At 36.3% G+C, this 12,617-nt stretch overlaps 1 protein-coding gene across 1 annotated transcript in view; it reads right to left on the bottom strand.

The window, feature by feature from the left end:
* Positions 1–12,617, bottom strand: part of SHISA6 (shisa family member 6) — a 344,994-nt gene that overhangs the window by 317,086 nt on the left and 15,291 nt on the right. The window contains exon 3 of the mRNA XM_026696204.2: positions 7,283–7,443. Coding sequence (XP_026551989.1) covers positions 7,283–7,443 — 161 coding nt within the window. The remainder of the gene's footprint in view (positions 1–7,282; positions 7,444–12,617) is intronic.

A 12,617-nucleotide genomic window follows, 5' to 3' on the forward strand; every position in this document is an offset into this window, starting at 1 on the left:
TTACAGAAACTGCCTCTCTGTTAACCCTTATTACATTCTTGGCAGGACTAGACTTCCTGTCTCCGGAACTTCTCTGGAGTTTTTTCCCCCTCCTTTGCTGGTACTTTGTTTGTATGGAGTGACCATTCAAAGTTACAATGGCACTGAAAAAAGTGACTCATGACCGTTTTTCACACTTACAACTGTTGCAGCATCCCCACAGTCCTGAGAGGCCAGGCGAGGAGATGAGTGCCTCAATGTGAGTGATATTGAGTTGGCCATGCCCAGCCAATAACATGACCACCAAGCCACACCCACCAATTAAGCCATGCCCACAGAACCAGTTGTTAAAAAAATTGAATCCCACCCCTGGTTCAGAACCAAATTTGAACTATCTAACAGATGTTTCAGAATCTGGTTAGACTGCATTGGTATTTTGGTACATTTGCATCCTGGGTGTGCTACCTGACCTCTCACTAGACTTGCTTTTCAATCCCCAGACTCCCATACAGCTGCCACCAATTGTTGATGAATAAATAAAAATCAAACTTCGGAAGGAATGGTTGGCTAGGTAGAATAAACTTACTTTAAAAATGATTAAAGTTTCAGAAAATATATTTTTATTTTATCTCCAAGGTGGAATGCATTTTTTCCTACTTATTAATTTGATTTACTGGATTGATAAGCCTGCCTAGCTCAAACAATATGATTCTGGGTGGCATACAACAACAACATCAACAAAATAAAGAATAAACTGAAAAAGAATATTAAAGCATACATAATATATAAATACAAAATATAAATTGGTGACCAAGCCCCATAATAAAAACAACCAAAAGGAGAATCCATTTAACTGGCCTTAAATGCATCAGGAGAAAGGGAGGTCTTAATTCTATTTTGATAAAGCCCATTTTATATGGTGCCCAACAATTTTTACATATGGACTCTGAGTGAATGTAATTCAGCAATATCTGAATAGCCATCTATTCCTCCTCTGGCGCCACTAAAGGGCCCAGTGCTCTAATATCCTCATTCTACATGATCATTCTGTTAAGCTGAAAACTTAAGAAATCAACTAGTACATGTTGTCCTTCACTTACAACAGTTCATTTAGCGTCTTATGATACTTTATGAAAAAAATGGCTTGTGACCTTTTTTTCACACTTGCAACCTTTGCAGCATCCCCCCATGGTCAGATTATCAAAATTCAGATGTTTGGCAACTGACTCGTATTTATCACAGTTGCAGTGTCCCGGGGTTCCGTGATCTCTTTTTGCGACCTTCTGGTAAGCAAAATCAGATGCCAGATTCACTTAGCAACTGTGTTATTAATAACTGCAATGATTTGCTTAACAACTGTCGCAACAAAGGTCGTAAAAGGAGGCAAACGCATTTAGCAACTCTCTCACTTAGCAGCAGTTGGGCTCAATTGCAGTTGTATATCAAGGACTACTATAGATATTGTACTTCTGGGCATTATACTAGCCCACTGTATCTTATCGTATGTGGACTTTGTCTCCCAGAATTCCCTAGCCAGTATGCAGCAAGTTGAGGGCCACCTATCTTAACATTGGCAAGGTTGAGAAACACTGTACTAGCTGGTTATCCCAAATTAAGGATCACTTGCGTCAAAAATGCTCAACTGGAAACAAATAATGTATAATACTGAACAATGCTGAAAGAGAATGTTGAAATAATGTATACTCAGAGAAAGCAGAAAAAGTAGCATTAATTTTAATTATAGTGTCCTGAATTGGCCACCATCGGCCAGAAATCACCAAAACCGAACTTGTAAACAGAACAAATAGAACTTTAATGTAGAGTTTCAATAATTAATGGCTCTGCACTGGTGTCAAAAGACTACTCTTGGACTAATTAGAGATGGTTCTTGTATCCCATTTTCTTTTTAATTCAAGACAGCAAACAGTGAATTATCTAGATGACTATATAGATTGGCTGAACCACTTCCTCAAAGAAGTCCTACTGTTCAATCTGTAACTGATTAGATGAACATGAAACTTTCCACAGCCCTCCCCAAACACATACCGTAACACCTTCCATTACATGTCTGCCTTCCAAGATATTGGCAGTGCATATTCAGGAACTTTTTCTAATAATAGTGTGATTTTGCAATTCCACTCTGAAGTGAATTCTACTAAATACAAGAAAGGAAAGAAGATATAGATATGGCCTTAGCTGTCCCTTTTATTAGACATTCAAAGGACTAGCTGGTCTGTTATGATACATAGTACTATAGCACTCATCTCTATCCCCAATTAAACCACAAATATGGATATGGCCACATGTTATCACTGATTCTCATTCAAAACAAAAAAGGATTGTCTATTTTTCATGATTCCTAATTTTCAATAATTGCAGTCTATTTTTCTTTCTTTCCCTCCTTCTCTCCCATCTGAGGAAAATAGTTCTGAAAAAAAATGATTAGAATACTTATCAACATTTTACACTGAGAAGCAATATTCAAGTTACTCACAGAATCTCTATTCTTTTTCATTTGGCAGCTGTGGTCATTAAACAGACTAACATAATCATTCCAAACAATCACATCTCCCTCACATTCTATGCTCTCTAGAAACAAGTGAAGAAACTAACTTAAAACATAGCTTCAGTTGCTAGCAGAAGACAACTGTTAGAATTCCTAGGATATTTTATCAGTTACTAGTTAATACTCAGGTTTCTAGAAAATTTGGACTTTCCTTCTGTAACAAAAACAGGTTGCTAGTATTTAAAATCGGGAGAATTTTAAAATTTAAAATCCTCCAGATAATCAGCAATTTTCTCAGTCTGATGAAATTGAACCAATGATCTCTTCCTATTAACAGCACACAGGAGAGTCAATTTGGTGCAGTGGTTAAGGTGCTAGACCAGAAATTAGGAGACTGTGAGTTCTAGTTCTGCCTTTCACACGAAAGCCAGTTGGGTGACTTTTACCTAGTCATTCTCTCTCAGCCCAACCCATCTTACAGGGTTGTGAAGAAAATAGGAGGAAGAAGGAGTATTGGTAATGTTTTTTGTCTTGGGTTCGTTACAAATTAATAAACCTGGGATAAAAATCCAATAAATAAATAATACTTCTACAATACCACCATTATTTTTTAGCTAGGGATTTGTGGCCACTCACACAGGATTCTATATCACTTATTGCTGAAACAGTTTATATATTCTGTGGTGAGGGATGCTATCTGTTAAAAAAAAGAGCTTGGTAGTTTGAAAGAATAATGGAAAATCAGTATATAAAGTATGTCTTTCATTGTGTTTTTTGAACTGCCTGATAAAACTAGAATGGGAAAAATGTACCCATCTTTACTGTACTGACTATTTTCTCAGTTATTTTCCAAATGGGATGATTAACCATTCCTACTGAAAGAACTTAAGAATATTATAACAACTATAACATTACTCCCAATTACTCTTGTTATACTGTGTCATGGACTAATCAGTCTCATCTTTACAGCAACCTCACAAAACTCTAGACACAGATAATACTGTTACTATTTAACTATACTGTTATACAGTATAGTATATATTGTACTACATTCAGTATTGATTCAGATACTATTTTGACCTACTAACAACTATAATTTTATGAAGGATGAAAAATCACTTATTTCAAGCCTACAGCTCTGACCTCATTTTCATCCTAGTGCTATGCTTTCCTGGCAACTTCCAAGTATCCAGCAATAATATATTCAAAATGTTCTGATTTTCAAGAGATTGTCTTGTTTTGACTCTGACTGCACATGATGTACAAACAACATGCATTTAAACTTCAGCAGTGTTCATTTTAAGAGACAACAGCTTGAACAGAAGGTGTATCACAGATAGCTAGGAAGGTGCAGGGTTTAATAATTCTCTCATCTACTAGCGTTGTACTGAAGTTCTCCCCAGTGTACATCTTCTAAAAGAGTACTTGCGTTTCCAGGTACAAATAAATATTGTGAATTCCACACAAGGGAAATCACACTACACTTAAATAGCAGATTTGGAAGAGCCTGGGGTATCTTGGGGGCTACCTATGCCTGAGGAATGTCTCAATATTTTTTTCTTTTTACAATCCTGTAATCTCTTAATTTGGGTTGAGTCCAGGTGGCTGAATGGATCTGATCATTTACTAACCAGATGCCCTTCCTGATACCTATATGGAGTTTGCAGTAGATATTTTGTCTTTGTACCCTGAGAGAAAAATATTTACTGCTACCTAGGATTGAACTCTCAACCTTCTGAGTAGGAGATGAGCATCTTCACCAGTGGTGGGATTCTACCAATTTCCCTACCGGTTCAGTGATCGCGCACTTGTGTGCGTGCTTTCCAAACATCAGCTGAGGTTCTGCCACGCCAATCAGCTGAGAGGATAGAGAACAGAAAAGTGCAGAGGCAGGTGGGAGGGCCCATCCTGTGCTTTTCTCTTCTTTCTTCTCTCAGCTGATCATCGGAGCTTTTTTAACTACTGAACTGGTCTGAACCGGTAGCATTTCAACACTCGTCTTTACCACTAGGCTGCCATTGTGCTCCCTGAATGTTTCAATCTAAGGATGAAACAAGTTGCATGGTGCCTCCTTTGGATCAGTAGCCAATATAACAACATACATTCCCCTCTGCTGTTTCTCTGCTGAAAATCTCTTTCAGTTGAAGTATTTTCCCTTCAAATACATGTACTGTGAATATAGCCCTCATGCCAGACTGCAGACACAAAATGTGCATCCTCATGAGTGAACAATGGCTATTACAGAAGAACACAGATACCCCAAATATTTCCTCTGCTAGAGTCCTTATAAAAACATGGAAGAAATTCATAGAAATAGGTTTTGTTGAGGAACTGTCTTAAAACTCTTTAGAATCTCAAAGCTATATTGTAAAAATTGATGAATATGCAGTATATAGTTAGGATTGGTCCTATGATTTTTAATTTCTGTTTTGTATTGTGCTAAATCTCATTTTGTTTCTCTCTCCGAACAAGTCCCTAATGTTGGGAAAATTAGAAGGAAAGGGAAGAAGAAACTGGATGGATTTAATTACAGTGACAATTGGTATGTTGTTGGGACACCCGAAAGACTGGATTGGGGATACATGATTCTGGAAAAATCTATCTTTATGATTGCCAGGAGTTTACAGCACACAATCAATCAACAAATTGAAAAATCGGATCTTTGATTTTGGCTTCTTAAATCTCTCAGGCTATGGCCATTGTTCTTCAAGGAATCTGTAATATGTTGGATAGACGATTCTTCATTTGTTTCTACACCTGCACTCTCTTTTATTCTCTCTGGAGTTCTGTGGTGGTTTTTTATTTTGCAATTTTTCATAAGTAATTTGCATACTGTTATGGTACCATAATCTAGGCAGCTCTGTAATTATCTCTTTCCCATTGTATGGCTGCATTTTAACATTTAAAAGTTTAACAAAAGTTTTTAACATACTTTTTTAAAAAATAGTAAAACTTGATTTTGTTTATTTGCTATGAGTTTGATTTATCTGCCAACTGAGAGAGGAAGGGATAAATCCACTATCACCATGTCTTTATGCTTACATGGTCAGGAAGTGGCACCAATGATATGATTTCAATTACTGTCTTTTGACATTTTAATCCCAACCCCAGTATACATTAGAGTTAAGAAGTGGATGTCAAATGAGATTTTGCTGTACAATAGATGATGGCAGAGGAAACTAGCAAATTACTTTCTCAGTGCAGAAGGTGGAAACATGGTATGGAGACTCAGAGGGCTTCTAAGAGAGGAGGTTACAACTTCTAACATTTTATCTCATTGGCCTCAATATCTTATAACACGGGTGTCAAACTCGATTGCATCACGTGACGTCATGTGAAATATCATGACTTTGCCTTTGTGGAGCCGGGTATGCATGATCTGCATGTATGGGCCGCAAGTTTGACACCCCTGTATAACATTTCAATCTATTTGTTTCAATATATTATGTAAGTCATCCTTTAGTCATGTCTTTATTTTATCTATTCATTAAATTTGAATAGATCCCAGCTCTTTCATATAACAACTTTTATGTCAATTGCTGAAGAAATTTATTGCAAGCTTAACCTCTCTTCCAGAATCTGAACTACTAGTGGTCTAGGGAAGTGGGTGGGAGTTTAGAAAGGAATTTAAGGTGGGCTGGACTTAGATCTCTTGTGGGGTACAAAGACTGATGGTAGGTTTGACCCCTCCCTTGGGTTCAGCCTGATCATCTCCTAGATCTTATATATACAAATTCCTTCACAACCAAATCGAAAACCCTCTGAAATATTATAGAAGTGGGTATCTTAAATTTGCACTGCCTCCTACAAAACATCTAAGAATCCTCTTGTGGAAATCAACTGCTTTGACCTCTCAGATGATCACAGACAGGAAACTGCATTCAATGATATGTTATGCCCTATCACTTCTGATTGAACCAGGACATCTTATTCCATATAACATGCTATTATAATTCTAAAGGCTCAAGGAATAGAGAATATGAAGTATGTCTTATTTCCCAGAAAAAGGAGATCAGGGGCACAAATGAAGGCTGTGCTTGAATGAAGATTTGGGTCATGTTTTTCAAACAGACACATGTTGCACAATTCATTTGCCATTCATAATATTTTCTACCTCCTAAATATGTGCAATTTGCTTGTTGCCTTAATTTCTTCTAGCCTAATAATGATCTTACTACTGCAAGATCATAACAGAATGCCTACTGGCTTTATCAATCTTCATGAAACAGCTAAACATGGCTCAGTAAGTCATAGTATCATCAATGGGGCCACATAGCACATCAATGAGTCACCCCGGAGCTTATGATCCTCTGTCTGTGGCAATCTCTACAGTCACAAAACCGTCTCTAAAAATGTATTATCTTTATATTAGTCTTTATGTTAGTGTTATTACATTAAATTATAGATGTACGCTTTTGTTTTTATTTTACTCTTATGAATAATGTTGGGTTTTCATAAAAGAGAAATGGCTTATAAGTATCAGTAGCAGCTTCTTTTAGCAAAAGAATGTACACTTATTTAAATGCAACTACATCTTCAAATACAACTCAAAAAAAATTTCCTCAGTCCTCAGATCCAGTATATATTTTAATTTGTACATCAATCAGAGCTCTTTTGTGAGGGAGAAGGGAGGTTTCAAAATGTGATAATAAATAAAATAAATCATACACACACACATACACACACATGCATGCATACACACAAATATAGCACTAATAATATTCTACCACTCCCTCAGAACCCATACATAAGTCACTTAGTATGTTTATGCAAGTGCTGAAGAAGTGCTAGTCTTACCTGGGTTGGCCTTAGAGGTGCGCACTGGCGTATAGTGGTTTTTCGAAGATGTTCGGATGGGTGTGTTGTCTTTGGGGGAGGTATCTATAGCCGAGATAGTCTCTCTTTCACAGTGTGCTATGGGGATTGGTCCCTGCTGCCGGAGGATATCGGCTAGAGCCCTAAAAGGAAGAAACACCAATCATGCAAAGCTTTTATAAAACAAGTAAGCAGCAAGTAAAAATATGAGTAAAATCCCCTCTGACTTTTGATTAAAATAAAAAAGGGATAATATTACAGTAGTCACATTTCCTTTTGTTGGTATGTGTGTACAAAATTAGATTTTGGCTGACCTTAAAAAAAGCAAAAAGGGGTTATAACTGTTTTATTTTTTATATGGAGGAAATCCCAGAGCTACAAGGTAGAGGGAAAAAATTAAAAGAAGAAGAAAACAATCCCTCAAAAGAAATTGTAGAAAACCACTTTTGAACTGCGGCAAGAGAATTAGATGGGTGTGTAAATACAGGCTCAAACATTTTCAGGATTGCTGACTGTAAATATGAAATAAAATATCATCTGCCACTTGGCAGAAAGACCATGACAAAGCAAGACAAATAGTAGAATGCAGAGACATCACAATGACAGCAAATTATATGTTGCCAAGCCATGGTTTTCCCACTTGTAACATATGGCTATGATATGTAGACCCTCAGAAAAGCTGAATGAAGGAAAAATAGTGCTTTTAAATTGTGGCACTGAAGAAAATGGTTGACAATACCTTGAATTGCAAGAACAAATTATTCAGTGTCAGGTAAAGTAAAACTGCTTGCTAGGAGACCTAATGATGGTCTGAACCTTAAATATTTTGGGCACATAATTCCCAAGTTATGTTCAAAAATAGTCCCAATGACAGGTTATTGTTGCAGAGCAACTCTACACTGACAACTTGTTATTCTTGATACATGGAAGGGAGCTAAAGTTTCCATTTCAGGTACTGTCTGTACTCATACAAACTCTTCCCACCATACTTGAAGGAAATGATTGGTGACTTTCATGTCATCTACTGACACTGGGAAGGAGGAGAAAATAAGCTAGGAGAGTCTAGCAAAAGGTACTCTTAAACCGTTCCACATAAATCTCTAAGGACAGAACAAACTGAAGTCCTCATTACGGAAGTGTATTGGATCTTAGCCATCAGGGCAGCACAAATCATGGTAACGTATTTTTCTGCCAGGACAAGGTCTAAAGGAATATATGTTCACATGGCTATCAAGAAGACCCCCAAATCTCTTCTAGCTTTCTAAGTAGTCTGCTGCATACACTGCTTTACCTGATGAGGAAAACTCCATAATTAGACTGAGTAGGCAAGTTCTTGTGAGTTAAGTGACACACCATCTTGTGGTATTATCTGGAAGATGTTTGAAGAAATGGACAGGTTCCTTGGGTCTGTCTTTTATCTCCCCCCCCCCACCCCAGCATCTGGGAAGTGATGTGTGGATAAGTTCATGCAGTGGTGAATGTACCCCTGAAGGAGGTACTTCCACAAGAAGTTATCAGGCTAAAAAAAAACCTAAAAAAAATGCTATATAAGTCCAATAAAACAAATTTTGTTAGAACAGCTTTAGTAACAGAATCTTGCAAGTATAAATAGGTGGCCCGCCCTTCAACTTCAGGTGAATTAGGCAGGAACCAGTCTGATATATTTTCTCAAGTTGGTTTCTTGGCATGACTTAAGCTATACAGTACACTTGTCTGATTGCTGTCTTGGTAACAGATTTCAAAACCATTCTTTATGTCTTCTACAGAACCCTATGATGTTGGACAACCTTGCTCTTTTCTCAGAGGCTGGGTTAAGGAATGTGTCCATGAGGATATTTTAGATACATGCTTATTGTATTAGTCCTTGATTTATTGCCTCTTTGTTTTTGAATTGCATTAGATGTGTTCTTAATGTGATCTATAAATAGATAGTCATTAAAATACCAACCTTTAATATAAAAATAAGCAAAGATCATTTTAAAAAAAATAATCTAACTTAGATCAAGGATAACATGGACATACGTCAAATTTTTAGGGATGAGTAGAGGGTATATCTGCCCCCATTCTCATTTTTGTAGACCTCAAGACTATGATACCAAAATATGGTAGATTTATGTTTAAAGATAATAGCTTAAATCAGAAGCCTTCACTGGATGCTTAACATTTCTCTGTTGACATACACACATCAGCCCCCTTCCCCCTTTGGTTCTTGGCGATTACAAGAACAAAACTAATTTTAAAAAAGTGCTATTACTGATTACAAAAAGGTTTCCTACTTTTCTCTGCTTGAAAAGCTGTGTGTGCATGTGTGCATGTATGTAAACACATTACAAGCAAGGAGAGCTTGTAACTATATTGCAAGCAGCAGTCTACAGATGTTAGATGAGGTTAACAGATTGCCTGATTACAGTCATATCCACTGCTGTATTTATATTTATGCATTTACATGTATAGATTAATATGCATCTGCTTTTGTCTGCCTTTTCCCCCTTTAATGATGATAAGGTAAATGTGTGTGTTCTTTCTTGCCACACCAAGTCACTACCATTCCCTGAAAAAAGAGAATTATTCTGCTCTCATTCTCAATATTAAAAAATGGTTCACAACTTATTAAAAAATGGGGAAGGGATTTTTTTTTAATGAATCTTTCTGTATATACTAGAAACAAAAACCAGAAAAAAACACTTGAGTTCAGGATTAGGTGTTTTTTTTAAAAAAAAAAAAAACCTGAAATGAATGTTGCAGAAACTGAGGGCAAATTGAATTGTCCTATACCTGCATCATTTTGCTCTGCATTATAATATTTATTAGTAGCTATATTTGATAGGAAACACTTTCTAGAATATGAAAGTTTTAATTAGAATTATCCCCATGAGTTTGTAGAATTGCAGGGCCAAACTATACCTGAAGTATTCTATTTCCACCTATGGTTTGGGTTTTTTTTAAAAAATGAAAAACATCTGCAATTAGACGTAGTCTTGAGAAGAAGAATAACATAAGGAATGTTTTTTATAACTCTTTTCTTTCATTTTTCCATTTAGATCTTTAGCCAAGCTACTTTCCAATCTGTACAGGAAAAGATTATTTATCTTTTTCCCCCATCTAGGAGAAAATGACTTTAAAAATTTAAAGAAGACATAAGCAAGAGGAGAAAGAATTAAACAGACTCTTTCCTGAACACATCTTCCCCAAATGACTTTTCTTTTTAAAAATAAAAATAAAACAAGTATTAAGGAGAGAAGTGTGCAATTATTGTCAAGCCTAGATTGGATCTTAATAAGTAAAGACTTTGAGAATTAGCCCTGTTCACCAAGGAGCTCTAATCATGTGATCCAATCATGCTAGAAGTAAAATCAGTCAAGCATCCTCCATAAATAAGTGTGCATTGGACTATAGCTTTATCAACGTCATAAACAATGCATTTTCAGTGCCACAGATGGATGCAAAGGATTTTCCCATCTGTGATTCACTATAGTTTTATCTTTGCGGCAAGGACATCTCATTTTCTTAGAGCTGGGTATATTACAGCATTTTCCTGGAAAATTGTGATCCTCTCCCAGGTGAATTATTGAATGTGAAATTGTTTTTAGCTCTGCTCAATATTGCCTGCAACATGAATTGCACGAATGGCAAAACTTTTCCCTTCTCCATGCTTGTATTATTCTGTAAATCTTAGGAAGCTGAGTGTATTATTATTTTAATGAACAACTTCTGGTAGAGCTGTTGGTGTTCTCTGAGCTTGGCTGTTTGCTTACAGATGTTTTATTATCAAACTACTAAATGTGGAGTTTGCTCCCTGTTTATATACAGAAGCAACTGTAGTACTGTATACATTACACATGTGCATGATACTTATACAACATATACTTTATATATTGTAGCTATTATAGCTATTATAGTCCTGTAGTTACTATATAAAACAGAGAGCAAACCCCACCCTTATGATCACTGATGATGTTACCAAGAGTGCTAATGAAACATCTGAAAACAAACTGCCAAGTTCAGGGAGCACCAAGGACTCCACAATTCAACTCTGAGTTATATACATATATATTCTCTTCTATTGGAACCATTTCTTACTGTACTTCTCCAACACAGAAGCTCATCCAGTCTTTAAAATACTTCATTTAAAATTAAAACTAAACTTCATTTAATTTTAAGATGTCTGTCTTTCCTTCACAAAGCTGGAACAATCCTCTCTTCTGATTTTTTTTTTAAAGAGCTAAAAGTTATCTCCTGCAGAAAGACATCCATCTGTTTGTAATGCATGATCAGGATGTCATGTTTTGCCTTGAATTTGGAAATTATGAAATTTTTCTACAAATCCTAAGAAAGACATAAATGCTCATTAATTTTTTGTGACTCAGGATCCAGTCACGAAGTGTGTGATATGACTCTGCCCATATTACTCTATCTATGAAAAAAGAATTTGAAGAGATTTTTCCCAGTTTCCATGAAGCAAGAAAGAAGGGGATGGACTGAAGATTGGTAGAAGCGGCAGAACAAATACTTAAAAGAATATGTATAATCTAACTCTGTCTACCCTTATGATATTTGGTTCTTTACCTTAAGAGTGAAATTATAATTGACTAATATAATTGAAAGCATGGAGACTTTTCTGAGTCAGTTGAGGAATACTGAACTGGTGTCAGAAGAATTCTAAATTATGACCTTAGCTGTGATTATTATACCTAAATCAGCTACATCAGCCTTATCAAACTGAAGTTCTATACCATTTTTCCCTAACTTTGCAATATTCAGCATACCTCTGTGACAGAATCATAAATGCAAACATCACTCTCCTTTATTAGTTTTTAAGACAAGTGCCTCCCAAAAGGAGAAAAAAGAAAACAATATTTTTCCTTGATATATTCCTTTACTTGTTTGTTGGAGATGACTGTTCCACTACATACGCAACACATGACATTTCAGCTGGGTGCTTCCCAACTGCAAGGGAGAGGAATGATGGACTTAATCTTGCCAGCTTCTTCTCCAGAACAGCCAAAGGCATCCTACTCATTTGCGTAAGAGATGTGTAGGCCTAGGCTGACAGTGACACAGTGTTGATGCCAATGATAAATTTAAAAAAATCTTGCCTAAAAGTATGCTTCACCTATCTGAGCAGATGGGAGAGTCAGGTTGGCCTTGATACAGATTCCTATCTTCAAATGCAGCCAGTTTGGATAATATATAGAGGCCAAGATCCAAACTAATTATGCCAGTTTAAATAGAGTTGCTCCAAGTGCACAGGTATAATTGACAATGTGTTCCATCTTGTTCGTTGCTGTAGGTTACAGTTCCCTCGAAGATTCATATT

Source organism: Pseudonaja textilis, chromosome 2 (assembly GCF_049901715.1).
Source record: "Pseudonaja textilis isolate UNSWEBS1 chromosome 2, rPseTex1.2, whole genome shotgun sequence".
NCBI lineage: Eukaryota > Metazoa > Chordata > Lepidosauria > Squamata > Elapidae > Pseudonaja > Pseudonaja textilis.